Source organism: Tinamus guttatus, unplaced genomic scaffold (assembly GCF_059628265.1).
Source record: "Tinamus guttatus ecotype Peru unplaced genomic scaffold, ASM5962826v1 Tinamus_guttatus_pri_ptg000240l, whole genome shotgun sequence".
Classification (NCBI taxonomy): Eukaryota; Metazoa; Chordata; class Aves; order Tinamiformes; family Tinamidae; genus Tinamus; species Tinamus guttatus.
Genome location: NW_028288774.1, coordinates 1,061,110 through 1,078,582, shown reverse-complemented (window position 1 = coordinate 1,078,582; position 17,473 = coordinate 1,061,110). Strand labels below are relative to the sequence as shown.

Below are 17,473 nucleotides of genomic sequence, written 5' to 3'. Positions count from 1 at the left end.
ACAGTACTACTGGTCTTTGTTTATGCCAATAAATATATATATTACCTTTAATCTAGCAATGATGTATCATTCATCTAGCGCATGGCAATGTCTAGGCACTACAGAAAAATTTTTATGCTGTATACAGTAACCTGAAACCTGCTATTTGGTTGTAGCTTATTTGGAGCCTTTTCTAAGGCCACTAAATATTCCTGGACTCCAAGGCCCCCTAATGCTGAGCATGAGGAGGGAGGACAAGGTGACACATGTTTTTCTTTTATGGGAGCAAAATCTTGTCATTCCCTTTCTAGGCTGGGTGAGTGCTGGTGCTCAGATGACCTTCAGCCTCTCTGTAGTGGTAATTCAGTGAACTAAGAGGAAATTCTGAAATGATTCTGGCACTATGAGATCGCTGGGGAGCCTGGAAAATAACTAGCCTTGCAGTGGAGATGTCACCCCGTGGTTAGCAGGGGACGGGTGAGAGCCTTGGTGGGACGCTCAGGAGGGGATGAGGACTCAGACAAGTCAGGCCAGTTTTCGGGTCTCCGGCCCAGGGTGGAAAGGATCCAAAGGGGCACAAGGAGGGACAATGTCCCCTTCTCCCCAGCCTTGGGTCCCTGTCCAGCCTCGCCACCCCATACGAGGGTGCCCGGAGTTGAGGGTGGCGGGGAAGGACAGGGTGCAAGTACTGAGACTGCAGGGCAGGGTGCGCAAGGCATCTGGTGTGCTCATGCAAGGCCAGCTGGGAGCTGCTCCTCCGAGGGGGCTCTTGCCTTTCTAGGGACCCGTGGGTTTGCGCAGCCACTGTCCTCCCACAGGCTCCTGACGCAGTAAAAGCCAGAGGGAGCGTTTCCCTGCACCACCACACACTGACCACGACCTTAGTGAAGCAAACCCTAGTGCCACCTGAGAGCAGGTTGGGAAGCCATCGCCCCCCAGGGCCATCTCCCAACTCAGGCTGGGCCATCCAAGAGAAGCCTGAGGCTCACACCATGGTGGCACCACATGTGGTAGGGAAAGTGACCTCCCCTCTGTGTCCTTAGGGCCTCTATAGCTTCTTGCTTCCTCCAAGACTATGCGAAGCAGAGAGCAGGAAGGGCAGAAGGAGACAGGGTAACGTCACCTTCTCTTCAGCCTTGGGCATTGCCCCAGCCCTGTCGCACTCCACCACAGGAAGCCGAGCATCCCGCTGAGCAGACGGGAGCAGCCTGAGCAGTGTCTCTTTGCTGGTGCCAGAGTCCCCATCCTGTCCCCTGCCCAGGGCAGACCGAGCCGCGCTGCCGACAAACTGGGAGGGGAAGGTGCACGCGCGTATCTGTGTGTGTTGTGGGGCATGGGGAAGCCCGCTGAAAAGACCAGCGGGATTAGGCTGCGTGGAAAGGTGGGTCTGGTGTCAGAGAAAGGAGTGGGGAAAAAAAAGCTCAGGTCCCTGGGAAGGTGACAGTGACATGGCAGACGTCCCAAACCAAGCCTCACTGGAAGAGTTGCAGCTCCACGACTTCCCTTTCCCCGCCTGATCCCAGGAAGCTGCACCTTCCCTGTTTTCCTGTTGGAAACACTCCACTTACGTTAACATATGTACTTTATATACCTAGGGTAGCTAAAAGTGCTGCGTTCAGATCCCCAAGGAGGAAATGGCTGTCTGGAGTCCAAGCGGATGGATGTTTCTCGGCTGTCCTCGTTTGCTCGCCCAGTGTCTCGAGGGCGCTGGGTTGCAACCCTGTCATGTCGCCCAGGAGATAGCGGCGCTGTGCTCCTTCGCCTTCATCCTCAGGGCGGCGATGCTGGAGGTCTTGCGGTCCGGCTCGCTGTTGAGCTCGTAGCCGTTGAGGCCCGGGCTGATGCCGGCCGTACCGAAGAGGCTGCCCATGTGAGTCTGTCCCACGTGGCTGCCAGGGCCAGAGACACTGAGGAAGTCGGAGACGCCGCCGGCCGCGTGGGGGTGAGCGTGGGGGGACATGCAGGAGGGCACCGTGTCGCAGGGGACCACGCAGGCAGGCACAGGGGAGGCGGCGCCATTGTTGCCAATCCAGGAGGGGTTCTGGATCTGGGGGGTGGGAAAAGAAGCATCAGGGATGTGGCCAGTGGGAGAGAGAAGCCTCACGGGGCGCCCCTCTCCCTCCCAGCTCCTGGGTCACCCCACATGCTGGTGACACAGGATCCCATGCCCCAGACACAACCAAAAAACAGCACCCATAGCATGCCAGGCTGAGCCACATGGTGCCCTAGTAGAATGCCCACAGACTAAAGGAGAAGGGGCCAAAGAGCAGCTTATACTGAAGGAAAATGAGGTGGTGAGGGATAGCTTGGAGCCTCTCATCTCTCCTGTCTCTGAAGGCAGAGCGGATGGGGTTGGAGCGGGGAGCCTCTTCAGCTCGCTCCATGGGGCGAAATGCAAAGGAGGCCCCCTGCGAGGTCGCTGCGAGGAGGCCAATATAGCAGTGAGCGGTCACGTGCACCCCCACACTGGGCGCAGAGCGGGGCTGTTCCTCCGGCCCTTCCTCACTGCTGGCGTCTACTCTGCTCTTGGCCCATGAAGGGCCTCCCCACTGCCCGGACCTGGCGGAGGGCACCTGCCCTGCGCGGGCTGCCCAGCTCATTCTCATACTCCTTGCTCAGCACGAGGCTCTCCCCCGAGAGGCTTCTTCACTTGCGCCAGGTGCAGGGCAGACCAGGGAAAGGTTATTCTCTGGAGCCCTGCATTCACGCTTCTCAGTCCAAATGTCCTTCTGGATCAAACCTCTTAACCAGCAGGGCTTGATGGGCCTCACAGGCCCCCATGGCACCAAGCACGCAGGGCACAGTGTGCAGGTATCAGTGACCATGCTCAGGTCACCTGATTGCCGCCACTGAGGCTTCAGTCCCCCCTGTACCCTCGGCCACCAAAATCCTTATGTGGCTGTGGTGGAGGGAGGCAGCGCAGGGGACTGGCACACGGGGAGGTGGGCAGCACTGCTGAAGGTGCCGTCTCCGTTCGTCCATCTCCCCTTCTGCTGACTTGTCTTTTTACACTGGGAACACTTCAGAGCTCAGCACAGACCCCCTGTGTCACCCACGCTGCTGTCAGGGGTCTGTGGGGCGGGCAGGAAGACGGGCTGAGCACCCGCCCTCCCTCCCCATGGGCAGCGCTGGCGGAGGTGAGAGGGCACGCCAGATGAAAGCAGGCCCGAGCAGAGGAGAGAGCAAAGGCCCTTCCTCCTCCTGCGCGGCCGCTCTGCTCGCCCCGCTCCCTCTCGGATCCGCTCCCTCCTCGGAGCTGCTCTGCGTTTCTTGACTGGCAGAGGGGCTGGCAGAGGCGGGCGGCAGGCAGGGCTCGAGGGCCGGGCCGGGCCGGGGGGTGCTCACCTGGGCGTAGTTCTCGGCGCGGGTGAGCAAGGGCAGCTCGTAGGCGGTGGAGAAGTGCGTGCGGACCTGCTGCATCTGGCCGAAGCGCTCCCGCTTGCGCCACTTGGCTCGCCGGTTCTGAAACCACACCTGGGGGCGAGAGCACGTATGAGCAGGGCGAGCGCTGCCCCGCCGCCTCGCAGGCCCCCATGGCACCCGCACAGCTCATCCAGCCCCTGCTCAGCAGGGTCACCTGCAGCACGCTGCCCAGGGCCATGTCCAGGTGGGTTTTGAACATCCCTAAGGATGGAGACCGCCCCCCGCACAGGCTCTCTGGCCAACCTGCTGCAGTGCTCAACCACCCTCACAATAAAGAAGCATTTTCCTCATGTTTGGATGAAAACCTCTGGGGTGTGGGTGCTGGTTATGACATTGCTGTTGGCTGAGATGTTATCACTGATCTCTCCACCTCATTTTTTCCTAACTATATTAAAAAAAAAAAAAAAAAAAAAAAGTGGGACAGCAATTCCCTTCCTAGATGCAGGAAATGACAAGTGCCCTTCTGCAGAGTTGTGCATCCTCTATTTTACACCCGCGTTTCTTTGCAGGCTTTTGTAGCTCTCTGCTTCACACTCATTTGTTCAGATCCCTTCAAGGCAGAGGAAAGACCAAAATGCTGTTTCTGCTCTTATTTTTACTGGCTGGACATCAGTGTGGCTTATTGCACTGTTGTCAGCACCACTGCTCCTGATTTGCATCAGCGTAAGAGAGATCAGAGCACGGCCCAGTGTCTTCAAAGCCTCCTCAAGCCTGTGAGCCAGGGAAACACATCAATCACGCGCTGCTTTGAAGGCCCGCTGAGATGCATGCGATCACCAGGGGCTGGGTTGCGCAGGTCACGCCGGTGCACGGGAGGAGCAGCCCGAGCGCGGCTCGCTTCTGCTTTGAGTTTTGCACGGTGACTTGGGGAGGCCGGGGCGCGCTGCTAGCTGACAGCTCGCCTCGGCAGCGCCGCCGTGGCGCCCGAGGGGCAGCGCCCGCCTCGCCTCCAGCTGCTGAAACCGGACACTGCTCTGGACCTCTGGAGAGGATACCCAGGGCCAAGGAGGGCCAGGTTTTGAGGGTGGGAGAGGCGTGGCATGTGCAGCACATGCTGGCATGGCTGGGAGCCCATGGGGGGTGGGATAAGCAGGGGATTTGTAGGTCGGGGGCCGAGCAGAGCCCCAAGTTTGCTGCAGAAAAGCTGTTTGAGTCTCCAGTGCATTGGATTCAGCACTTCCCCAGGCGGCCGCCCCACGAGGCTGGCTGGGGGGACCTGAGCGCATGCAGTGGCGCAGGGCAAGCGCCAGCAGCTCTGCTTGCCTCCCCGTGTGCTCGGGCCGTGCACTGAGTGCTGCAGAGGAGCCCCACGACCACTGCTGCCACTGCGGCGCGCGGCATGTGGAACAGGTCCCGTGGATGCCCCCAGGCCTCTGTCTGCTTTCCGCCTCCCTCCCCTTGGCACAGCCGCGGCTGCCCAGCTGCAGGCCAGCTTTGATCTGCAGGCTCCACGTTAGCTGGCGGTGCTGACCCGTCTCCCGCACAGAGTGGGGCCCTGCTGTGTGCAGGGGGAGCAGGTAGGCTTGGGGACAACATGTGCTCGGCATGCACCGGCATCCCCTGTGTGGCGGTGTCTAGTTTTGCAACTCAGCACCAGCAAAGGTAGCAACACGGGGCCTGTGCCCACCTTGCACGGGGAGCTGGCAGGCAGCAGGGGTATTTCTGCTCTGACCCTTCATGCAGGCACTGAGTTCAGCTGGTGTGAGCAAAACCCATATGCTTTAGACTGGTGGTTCCCAAACTGCAATCCCTACAGTGCTGGCCAATCAGCCACAGAGCCATGTTGGGCTGAAGATGAAAAGTGGCTGCAATCAAGAGACTGATGCCTGGGGCACTTTGAACTTGGGGAGCTGGCCATGATCTGCTGATCCAAAGCACTTGCAACAAGTGTTGGACCACTTTTTTTCAAATGTTCCGTCTTCCTTTGTTTTGGGTTGTCTTAGGTGTCTTACAGCAGGGCTTCCCCAGTCCTCTGAAGTGACGGAGAAGCAGAGCAATATATAAAACAAGGATGTCAGCAGAAAACCCACTAGTTTAAAATCTTTGCTGGCTTCCTCAGTCTTAGGAGGCACTGCTTGTAGAAAGCAGACAAAACCCCATTTTCTTTTTTTGCAAGCCACCTTCTGTGGCGGGGCTGCAGCTGCAGGAGGGCAGTGCAGCAGGAGCAGCTGCAACACTTGGTGCAGTGTGTCCTCCGGGGTCAGGACGAGGTATTTCACACAGGGATAAGCAGTCCTTGCGGGCTGCATCTCTCTGTTAACAACTGGGGCTGGAGTGCAGGCCAATGTCATGTATCTGACTCCTGCAGACATGGCTTTGATAGGACCTGATGTACCAAATCAGTCCTATAAAAATCTACAGCTCTGAAAATGTTTCATGTCTTCATAAAAATGCAGCCATATGCCAGTACCCAAGCCCATGTGCTTGCACATCTGACATGCTGGAGGTGATTGGAGAGGCCACAGGAAAGAAAGGGGGAGCCTCCAGCACCCCATCCCTGCTGGTGCTGCCAGCTTTATCTGCCTCCCGCATCCCTCTGCGCTCGTGGGTCTCCCCCTGGACACTGCCTTTGCTGGGTGCACAGGAACTGTACCATTGCTTTTGTCCTTCCTCCAAGTCAGAAAAAAAAAAAAAGAAACACACTATATACATATATACATATATATATCTATATATGTATATAGTTCCCAAAGCTGGGCTGGAAGAGGTCGGACAGTGAGGCACCCAGTGTCCAGCTCCGGGTGGCCGCTGGCTGTGGGTCTCCGTCCTGCTGCCCGCGCAGCCCCATGCCCCACTGCTCCCGCCAGCCCCACTGCCGCCTCCCGCTGCCCCGGCCTGTCTGCCTGTCTGTCTCCAAGCCCCCGTCCTCCTGCTGAAGGCCAGGCTGCCTCCCCTTCTCCCGGAGATGGCCACAGGCCCTTCGCTCTCCAGCCTGCAAGAACAGAGCCAGAATTCATCCTCGAGCGCTGAAACTGGACACCATTTTATCAGTGGCTTGGAATGGGAAATTGGAGCCTGGGATGAGAGAATTGAATAACTTGAGCTTGTTTTCATTTCATGTTTAATTTCCTGCAGGCTTAGCTCAGTCTTTCCGCTCCTTCCACCAGCCTCCCAGGGTTTTATGGGGGAAAAGAGATCAAGATATATTACTTCTTGCCTTTTTTTTTTCTCCTCTTTTTTTTTCCAACGAGGTGATTTTGCTACACCAGAGTCTGACATTTCCCTCTCACTTTCAAGCCCCCCGTATCACGAGGTCACTGGTGAGAAGATTTTCATTAACAGCCCCAGTGATGGTACAGCTGGCACTAGAGGGGCCTGGCTGGAGGATGTTGCCTGAATGCGAAGCCTCCTTCCACCCCTGCCCCTCTCTGCCCGACCTGGGGGGAGACAGAGCTGCGGCCAGCACGAGGACAGGATGCGACGAGCTTGGGGATGTGGGAGCTGTGCATGTGAATGCAGCATACGTGTCCTGCACTGCCATGGGTGGGTGGCATCTGTACCCATCATGGAGTGCACCCTGATGCTGTGGGGTGGTGGGAGATGAGGGGGCGACCCGTGGGGACCAGAGGATAGTTGTCACCCTGGGATGTGCCCCGGGCGGGGGGTCTGCAGTGCCCCCTGGCCAGCTTGGGGATGACAAGACATGTGTGTCGCAATGATGTTGCTTAGAGTGAGCAGAGCTGCTGCCACTGCTCCTCAGCAGTGAGGAGAGAGGCTGGAGGTGGAGGGAAGCCTACCCAGAGCTACCTTGTGCCTCCCATCTTCTTCCCTGCTGGCTCTCCCCACTCCTGGAAAGCTGCTGCCTCCCTCCGCAGCTCAGCAGAGACTCAGGTAGTTGCTCCAGCCCTGCAGGAGCCCTTTGCAGGCCTGTGGAGGGTCTCCGCAGCCCAACATGACGAAGAGGAGAAAGGAACCCGCCAAAGGACCTGCTCTGCCTCTGTGCAGGACTTACTGACAGCTTGTGCTTCTGACAGCTGGGACAGGCCACAGCTTAGCAGGTACTTTGCAGCAAGGGGCCAGGTTGCAGGGGGTGGGCTGGAGCGAACCTTCTACAGGCACTGGGCTCTGCGGCAGCTGGTTCACTAGTGCAGTGTGAGCTTGGGAAGGGAAGGAAAGCCCCAGAGCTGCGCTGTGTGTGTGTCTGCTTCCCTCTTGGATGCTGCCTACGTTGCGGGGGCTGGCTGCACTCTTCAGGGTGACAAACTTGGGCGAAGAGGGGCTGATTCAGCCCGAAGTTGGCTTGGCTGTAGGAGGGAACACCATATCTCAAACTTGCTCATTACATCTCTCTCACACTGCTCTGCTTTGATAAGATCACCCTAAGTTCACCCGTTATATGATGTATTTCTTATTCATGACACCATGAGGTCTGCACGTTCTTTGGTGCTCCTAGAGCTCCCCTCAAAGCCCATGGAGTTGCCGTGGGAGCCCCCAAACACCCAGGCTCTAGCCACAACCCTTGATGGGTTAGTGTAGTCTGTCTGAGTACATAGCTACGGTATGGCTTGTAGAAGGGAAGAAGTGAAGGGACTCATGGTGTATGTGCTTTCTGCTGTGACCCTGGTTTAACCATGGTTCGGACCTTGGTCTTTGCAGTAGGTCTTTCCTTAGCCAACAGTCGTCTTAGCAGCTTTCTCTGTGCCAAGTCTCCCTGCCTGCTCTTTGGTTATGACCTGGTGCTCTCCAGGCTGTGCTCCACCTTTCCATGAGTTTTCTGGCCTTGGGAGGCCCCCACCATGGAGTAAAGCTGGCCAAGGAGATGGGAAGCCAGAGCAAAGCGTACACTGGCTGTAATAAAACCTAGAGCTGAGAGCTGAGTGGGACAAATTGCTAAGGCTCTGGCCTTGAAATCCTTCCACATAGAGAGCATAGCCCCATGCAATCCTCAGCTCTTGCCACCCTGCATGGGACAGGCGCTCCCTGGACTTGCTGAACGGGCACCGACAGTGGGTACAGAGCATGGCAGCTGTCGGTTCTGGTCCTAAAGTTGCCTATATGTTTTACTTAATAGCAATTTAATGCAAACTGTGGGAACATGGACATACAGTAGACTTGAGCCCACTAGTTACTAGGAAGTCTGTGTTTGTGTGACAGACCTTCTCCAGGGGCTGGTGGCCAGGTGTCTACCCCATCGCCTGGTGCATGGGCATCTTTCCTGGTTGGGAAATAAGTGTAAATCCCCACAGCAGCATGATCAGATCTATTACTTTTGGGTAAGTACTTGAACAAATGGTCTACTTAGTAGTTCAGCTATTCTGTTATACAGCCACTGCCATCACCATGTTAAGAAGCAAGAGGTGCGAGACGTTTTCTGCCCTCCTGGGACAAGTGAGAGCAGGGAGGCTGCTCTGAGCCATTGCTGGTGCTCTGCATTGGGCACCCCAGGCTGTGGACCTGCAAGTCACCCGCGGCACTCCACATCCCTGGTGACAGGAGTGGCGCCAAGGCCCTTCGGCTTGACTTCCCAGCTCCTTTTGCTCAGCTCCAGGGACAGCCTTGGCAGAGCAGCCATTTAACCTGCCAGCAGGCTGGGTCAGGCAGAGCAGCTCCAGTGCAGAGCTCCTACCGTGCTGCCTGCAGCGCTGCCAATCTGTGTAAAAGTGATTCAACAGTAATCAAATGTCTGAGCAACAGCAAATGCTTCCTGAAGCCCTCACACTGAACGTGAGCAATCATTTACCCCCACAGTGTTATTCAGTGGTAATATGAAAAAAAAAAAAAAGAGAGAAGACAGGCCATATGCAAAAAATCTGCATCACATCTGCCTCCCCGACCCAGCTCTGCTAGACAGACCCGCGCTCTGGCTGAGACATGCTAGCTGCATAGCCCGGCCCAGGGGCGAGCAGGAAGGGCTCGCTGCCCTCCAGCACCTCGCTCTCATTCCTGAGCAACAGGAATTTCATGCATTGTGAAGCTGGTAACTCAATGCTGCCTCTGGCATCCCAGGAGACCCCCCCCTTAATACTTGTGATGTGTCCCTGAGAAATCAAGGGCTGCATCGAGCGGCAGAAGTAACTAGCTGACATTTGCAGAGATGCCCATCCCGCAGTGCTCAGCACGCTAGGCACTGGACCAGTGGGGATTTCTGCTGAAATGCAGCCATGTCCGGCATGAAGAGAAACAGCTGTGAGGAAGAGCGCAGCAGCCCTGCAAACCACTTCAGGCCAGCAAACAAGAAAAATCCCATAGCCAGCCGAAAATGCGAGTAAATATACAGGTTAGAAAGGGCTGGATGCTGGCCTGGTTGTTGTAACTGTTTGCAAAAAATGGCTTGCAGGGTTTAGAGCAGAGGAAAAGCTGTGTTGCCTGCAACCTGGGTGTCTTCCTAGGGTGGGAGATGCAGTCAGACGCCTCCACACTCCAGCTATCCTTGATGCTAGCACAAGTCCCAGGGGTGATGATCTGAGAAATGCCAGAATATAGAGGTCAGAGGATTAGCTAACTGGAAAATCAGATCATAATTTTGACTGTCAAAGCATGAGATATGGAGGGTCCACTTCAAGAAGTAATACTTTTTTTTTCTTTTTTTTTTTTAATACTTCTGAGCTCCGTTAGGCCTTTAATATTGATACAGAGGAAAGAGCACAAGTCAGAGAGTCAGTAATTATTTCCTGTGGAGTTTGGCTTTGCCAAAGCCCAGGCTTCACTTTTCTAGTGTGTGAGAGCTGGTAGTGAGACTGCAGCATCGCAGCACGCGATGTGTGCTTTCCTGTGTCTTCCAGGGTGCTGGCCATACCTATTTGCACTTTCTCAGTGCTTCTTTATCCAATTAGGCAGCAAAACCTCTCTATCTATCTATCTATCTATCTATCTATCTATCTATCTATCTATCTATCTCTCTATCTATCTCATCTAATGAACAAGGGTCCCCTGCCAGTTCTTCTGAAAAGTCCTTTTGCAACAGCTTAGTTTAGGGTGAGAGTTAGTCTTATCTCCTACAGTGCCCAGTTAGCTTAAAGATAAGAGATATCTCTATGAACTTTGAAACCTGGGGACACCTGCCTCACATAAAGGAGCTGGCACTCGTTTCAGACAAAGATGTTGCAAGGGTCCAGAGTTTGCTCCCAGAGATCTGGAAAGCCCCGGGTTGTTTGCAGGATGGCCCACCCATGCACCCCCTTACCTGCACTCGAGCCTCGGTGAGGTCTGTCCTCATGGCTAGCTGTTCCCTGGCGTAGACATCGGGGTAGTGCGTCTTCTGGAAGACCTTCTCCAGTTCCTCCAGCTGGTAGCTGGTGAAGGTGGTGCGGTTCCTCCGCTTTTTCCCCTTGTTGCTCTCCGAGTCGGCCTTGTCCATGGGGCTGGGGAGGTCAGTGCTGGCCCTGTCCTGGGGGACTTTCACCCCGGCCTCCTTCACGCTGAGGTAGCTGTTGTCCATTCCCGAGGGGTCGGAGCTCGACTGCAAGTCAGCCTCTCCCAAGCTGCTCTCTTTACCTGTTTAGGTAAGAGAGAGGAGGGCAGGGAGAAGGTTTGAGGGAACAAGGATCGAGAGGGAGAGAAAAGGAAATGGATGTAAATCTTATGACCAACTATGCAGTTTGGGCAGAACCATCAACAGGAGGGAAAAAAAATACTTTGACAGAGATACTAGGATGGTGGTAGTGAGCAGGGGTGGGAAAAATGAGAGACTGCTGGTGCCAGCAGCAGGTCTGAGTGCCTGGCATGCTCCTGTGCACATGCCCTGTCAGCAGCCTCCTGCTCCCTCCTTCAGCATCCCATTTCCCACAGATGGGTCTCAATCACACTAAGGACAGCAGACCTTGATCCTGCTCACAGGAGGGGCCCATGAGGACGCGGAGGTCAAGCCCAGGCCCCCATCACCAGCCACCTATATCCCCTTGCTGAATATCATAAGCCTCTAGGGAAAACATGAGCAATCACCAGCAATGTGTCACGCTCAGTAGGATCTGGTTTTTGACCATGCATCACCAGGTAGCAGTGGCAAGTCAGCAGGGAGCCTCTACACGGTGTGGCCCAGAGGAGAATTGCTCCCGCAGGAGCCTTGAGGACAAGGAGGCTGCAGCTCCTCCTCGCTCACCTGTGTAACGATCCACAGAAAGCCGTGGGCTCTCCCCAGCCCGTTCCCTTCCCGTGGGCAGCACTGATCTGCCTGGCAGCGTGGCTGGGTGGCAGCTGAGGGGCCAGTCCCCAACCTGCGCCGGGCACGATGGTGCCCAGCACGTGCGCGGCCGGCCCGGCCATGTGCTGTGCAGCTGTGCGGCACATGTGGCCGTGTTTCTGCCCGAGGTTTTTGGGCAAAACCCATGGTAGCCCTACTGTGGAGTTTAGCTTTGAGCCGCTGTGCGCAGCATCTAAAATTTCAAGAACAAAAAGATGCACTAGTGCTTTCCATCTTTAGTCTCCTAATTGATCCAAGACCATGTCAATTGGCTACTCTCTTTTTTATTATTTCAGTTTAATAATCTATTTTTAAATGTTTTCAATCCAGGAATCAGACTTCTTGGGAAACGACACCACCAGCTAGCGCCTCTCCCTGCTGGGAGATGTCCCTCAGGAGGCTTCCACAGCATCGTATCCAAGCTCATCAGTGCTAGCCCAGCATCTTAGCCTCTGCCTTTGGAAATCCCCATGTTTTCCAGTGCTCATCCTTGTTACACTAACATCATTACATTTAATTTCATATTTATTGCATCTTACATTTTTAGCTATTCTGTGAGCTTCGCAGCCCAAAGCATATGAGCAGATTTGTGATGAGGCATTCATATCCTCTTCCTTTCCTCCTCACAGCTGAAGGACTAAGTCAAATAATTCATATGAAAACAAAATAATGACATATAGCTGCCGCTTTTAGCTGTGAGCATAAGAAGGCCCAAATTTTCACGTGGAAGGATGAACTATATAAAAGGATTTGAGGGGAAAAAAAAAACTGCCTAACCAGTACAGAGTGGTGCAGTGCAGGACTGCGATTAAGACCCTGGAGGTGGAGGAACTCTCTGTTGCAAGGTTTTCCTCAGATCCTTCTGAGATAATCTCTCCGAGTTTCCCCCGATCTCCTGACATGGGCACCACAGAGATGGTGACCGAGCCTGGGAAGGAGGATGCAGGCCATGCATATCCTGGCCGTGAGCCCATGCAAAGTCTTCCCATCAGCTCTCGTTTGGGTCAGGGCAGTCCACCCCGAATTCCAGCCACTACCACCACTTCGCTGTCTTAGTGCTCAGTGAAAGCACTTTTTCCGATACTTTTCTGCCAGGCTTTTGAGGAGATCCCTGTAAAGCTCTTTCTTAAGACGTTTTTGCTTTGATTCTTAGGAATATTTTCTCAAGATTTGTGCTCCTCTGGGGATTGGGACCAACGTCTTGGACACTGACTAATATCCGTTCTCCTTTCTGTAGTCCACACTGACCTGTCTGCAGTCCTGCCCTGCTTTGGGTGCTGCATGGGGAATCCAAGCTCTTTGAGGAACTGGCCTTCTTAAAATGTGCCTTGGACAGTGCCTGCTCAAATGGGGCTTGGTGCCACAAGATGGGAAAATTGTGTGCTTTGGTGTGATATTTATTATTTTTGACAATCATGATAATATTTCCAGCAAATCTGCAGAAATGGGCAAGTGCACATGTGAGTCAGTAGAGATGGAGTAATAAGTAAATAAATGTATTCCATGAATTTTCTTCCTTCTACATTTTTCTCTTTTGTTCTATCTTTCTTTCTCTCTTTCTCACTCTCACTTCTTTCTCTTTCTCTTTTTTCCTCCTTCCTGGGGAGGCCAGGCAGCTCTCTCCCATGACTTGATGGCAACTGCCTCCCTAACAGCCAACCTCCCTGTGATTCCAGAAGCAGAAAGCACAAAATCCAACGCCTTTCCTCAGGAGCCCCGCTGCTGCTCCTCCCCTACGCACATGGCTTGGGGCAGGACTTGGGGTCAAACACGGCGTTGTGCCGCGTTGTGAGGTGCGCCTGGTTGTTACTGTTTGTGGAGGGAAATTTAATGTTACTGTTCACAGGAGGGAAGCAAGGAAAAATCCATTAAAAAAAAAAAAAAACTTACACAAGGGAAGTCCCGTCACTGATACACATGTGACTTGGGAGGCCACCTGATTCCTAATGACACTGGAGATTAACCCATGCCTTGAGGTGGTACCTCCTCATCCTCTCCCTGAGTCCTCCACTGCAGGGCTTTAAGGCAGCCAGAACTCCCTACTAACTAGCCATAGTTTTCATGCCACCTTCACCAGAGACCTCTTGTGTTTCCTAAGAGGGCAGTTGCCCTTGGACACAAGGTCCTTCAGCATCTCCCCTGCCTTGCCAGGGCTTGACATCCTTTGGCATCTCCACTGCATTGCCAGGCTTTGGGAGCATCAAGTCTCCAGCCACCTCTCTGGAGGGGACACAAGGTCTCCATGGGGCAGCCCTTGCAGACATATGCATGAGCATGGCCCTACAAGACACACTGTCCCAACAACCCTCTCGAAGGGGACACTGCATTGCACGTCACCAACAATCAGTTCTGGCAGGAGGGCCCATCTCAGGCATATGCATCGGAGCAATGGAAGAGCCACCGACGACATCCGTGGCTCTTTTTCTGTGGCCGTGGCCAGGTGGGCAGCAGCTCAGTCCTTCCTGCATCAAGGACGGCAGGGCTGGCACAGCGCACCCGCACGCTCACACACGCGTGCACGCCGCTGAGCTCCAGCTCTGATCTAATTTCATTGACTGCATAACACAAACTGCAGCTGGGAGCCGGGCCCAGGGCTTTCAGCAGGGATATTTATCTTCGCTGCAAGCAATCAGCCTGGGGTAAGAAGCAGCTGCCTTGCGCAAGCCGCGGGTGTGGGCCGTGCGCGGGGCACCCCGGCGCGGGACGCGCTCCTCGCTGACGTCAGTGCGGAGCCCCAGCTCCCGTTTAATGTCCCCACGCTCCAGCCCCTTATTAGCTGCCTTTGCTTAAAAAAGAAAATCATCTTTCTGGGCTCACAGCGATGCGTATTCCCGAGGCAGCTCTCCTTTCCTGGGAGTTACATTTCTCCTGCTGGCTGGAAGCTGCTAGGGGGCAATGAAGATAGCACCTGAGGAGCTCACACACATTCTGGGAGCTCACTGCTCCCCTACCTGTTTTCCTCTTCATTTTGCTCATGGTTTTAGCACCTCGCTCCTCTTTACTAGGCCTGGCCAGAAGGATGGGTGCTATTTTCAGTGCAACAGCTCTCATCTTGTGATACATAAGATGGGCCAGTGCTGCCAGCTGCGGTTTTAGAGGCAGGGATGGCATCCCCCAGGCCAACAAGGAGACATCCAAGAGCCACTAAGGACAGTTGCACCCCAGGAAACCAAGCAGAGGTTGTAATGTGCTTTCTGAGGATAGCCAGAGGGCAATACGCATTGAGCCCTCCTGCATGCTCCTTCTGAGGCAGGAGCAGCACCCAGAGCAGGGTTAGATGATTGAAGCTGTGTTAGTCCTCATAGGAGGACACTGCCAAGCCCCCAAGCCTGCCCTGTGCCTGGTGGGAGGGTGTGTGTGTGCTCTTAGCTGATATAGATGCAGATGTGTTGCCTCCCTGTACTGGGGAAGGCACCTCCAGGGACCAGGGCTCAATAGAAAGGCGGTCACCTCTACACCTGTCTTCTCCTGTGCATGTTTTGGGTGCATATAGTAGAGTGAAGCAAAATTGAGGGTAAGCATGAAGAGAGGAAAAGGCAACTGCCCCTGAAATCCAAGCGCTGCTTCATGACTGCACTGCTGGGGAGGGACTTGCTACAAGAGGCACGGTCTCCTTTGCCTCCAGCTTCTGAGGGCACCAGCAGAGATTAGTTGCCTTCACACAAAGGGAGCAGGAGCAATGGGTAGTTCCTGCAGCAAGGAGCCATCTGCAACCCTTAGGAATGGATGAGAGACTGGACACACCAAGTGACACACCAGCAGATGAAAGTACGTAAGTGGACAGGTGCGCCTAGTCTTGATAGAACATCAAGAGCTCATTCCCTAAGAGTGGGATCTCCTGACCTCAAAACAGTCATGCTAAATGCTGGAGTGAAGCAAATTGCATACATCCACATATAGATACGCCCGGACTTCCTGTAAATAGAGATGGCCTCAAAGTCTCAGTGTAAAGTTTGGGGTGTCTGTTTCTAATCAAACCTGGAGAGACACTGAGATACATTTTTTGAAGATCTGCATGACACAGAGCTAGTGTGAGTATCATTACACCCTTACAGGCCTCATGGGACTTGCTTTGGTGCTCCTTCACTCTTCAGGACCCTAAGGCTTCCCAAGCTGACACCGTGCTCTCGCAGTGCCTCAGGTGCAGGGATATCCATCAGGAATACACGTGTACTCCAGCAGAGGATCTCCAGTGCCCCAGGGAATGGCTCCTGAGGATCCTTGGATGTTCGCTGGCACAGGAGATGCCTGTCTGATCCTACACGTATATGTCCTATAGACCCAGCTGAGGGAAGGATGGGGTGAAGGATGCACAGACCATGCTTTGCCTTAAGGCTTTTTGCAGCCCTGGGCACCAGTCCCAGGCACACAGTGCACTTCTGTACCCATCCTGCTCTTGTGGCTTTTTAACCAGCTCATCACAAGGTTTGCATTACCATTTCATACCTATTTCGTGCCCAATGGGCGCTATTTTGGGAGGGCGATGAGGTAAAATCTCGTCTAGGAAGAATCTTATCTATTGAATTTAACTGGGCACTAGCTCAGCTGGGCACATCCACAGGTCTGGGGAGAGTGGAACATTTCGCACATGGAAAGCGACCTTGAGCTCAGCTTGAAGTGATGAGCCCCCTTCCAGCGCGATGCCGGTCAGTGGGGCCGGCCAGCCGCTGCCGACACGCTTCGGAAGTGTGTGTGGTGGCACCTGGCTGCCAGCGACGCCTCAGCCGCCGCTGCTCCGGGCTGCCTCCCTGCTCCGTGGGGAACGGTGTGGAGTCCAACTGCCCTCCTGCCAGCTACGAGCAGGGATTCTCCTCTGCTCCATGCGCTCGTCTCTCTGGCCTGGTACATCAGCCATTTCGTGGTGCCTCTCCTTGCTGACACGACCAGGAACTGGCTCCTACTTTTCATAGCAATAATGCAGTTTTTACTTCCTCACTCTCTGTTACAGTCATTAGAAGGTTTCTTAAATCCAGTCCTGGCTCTTAATGTCATTCTTTCAACTGCCGCTTATGCACAAGTGCTGAATTTTCCCAAGATATGATTTGGGCTCTGCGTTTTGGATTTCTTACTGAGGAAGCATTGCACTGGACAACAGCTCAGCCAGCGCTCCTCCAGGGCTTGGCCAGCTCTAGTCACCTTATCCGCCCTTTGTGATCTCACCCTAAAACATGCTGGAGCTATTATACTTTTCCCCAGATTATCTGCTGCAGCCTTCTGCCTCCTGTATGTCACTGCAGTCAAGATGTTGACACACAGCTATCAATTAAAAAACAAACCACATTTTGGGTTCTGTAGAATAAAATGAAGTGGCTGGAATTTAGGCATACAAAGTCCTTCAGTTTATTCCTATTTAGAGGGTGAACATCCTGGTAGGCTGCAGTGAATTTAGAGATGAGGAGAGGAGCCAGAATTTCGTGGCCGAATTTGGCATCGCTGATTTTTCCTTCTATTTGAAACACGTGAAAACATTCCCTGTAGGTAGCCAGAAGAGGAGGTGGCCTGTGCCCATGTCTGCTTTCGGTTAGCTCCATCCATGCAATCTGTACTGCTCGCTCCACCTTCATGATGTTTAAATAAGTGCACTAAATTATCACACTTTTATATAAACGAATCTCAGAGTTCTGAAAGCTCTGAGGAGAAGCTGTGGCTAGAGTGAAAGGGCACACCTTATGCCCCAAATTCTTCTTCATGTGGCATGCTCACTGCAACAGCAGTGCCTTGGAGCCGTGCTCCGCCGTGCCAGCGCCTGCCACGAGATGGCATTTCAGATGGCAGTCCTGGGAGGTGACAGTCCCACTGTGCGGCCGGGAGCAGCCAGAGTCTGGCAGAGCCGCACGGCGCTCCACGCTTAGGTGGACACCTGACTGGTTTTCAGTGCATGCAAAATCCTGCTCCAAAACATAGGAGCTATGACTGGTCGCTTTGAAGTGATGCTTTTTTTCCACTATATGC

General features: G+C 54.1%; 1 protein-coding gene across 1 annotated transcript in view; it reads right to left on the bottom strand.

Annotated features, from left to right (window-relative positions):
* Positions 1–1,702: 1,702 nt before the first annotated feature.
* The window catches only part of ALX4 (ALX homeobox 4), a 32,774-nt gene continuing 17,003 nt past the window's right edge, over positions 1,703–17,473 (bottom strand). The window contains exons 2-4 of the mRNA XM_088525932.1: positions 10,526–10,836; positions 3,325–3,453; positions 1,703–2,026 (exon numbers count right to left, since the gene is read on the bottom strand). Coding sequence (XP_088382058.1) covers positions 1,703–2,026; positions 3,325–3,453; positions 10,526–10,836 — 764 coding nt within the window. The remainder of the gene's footprint in view (positions 2,027–3,324; positions 3,454–10,525; positions 10,837–17,473) is intronic.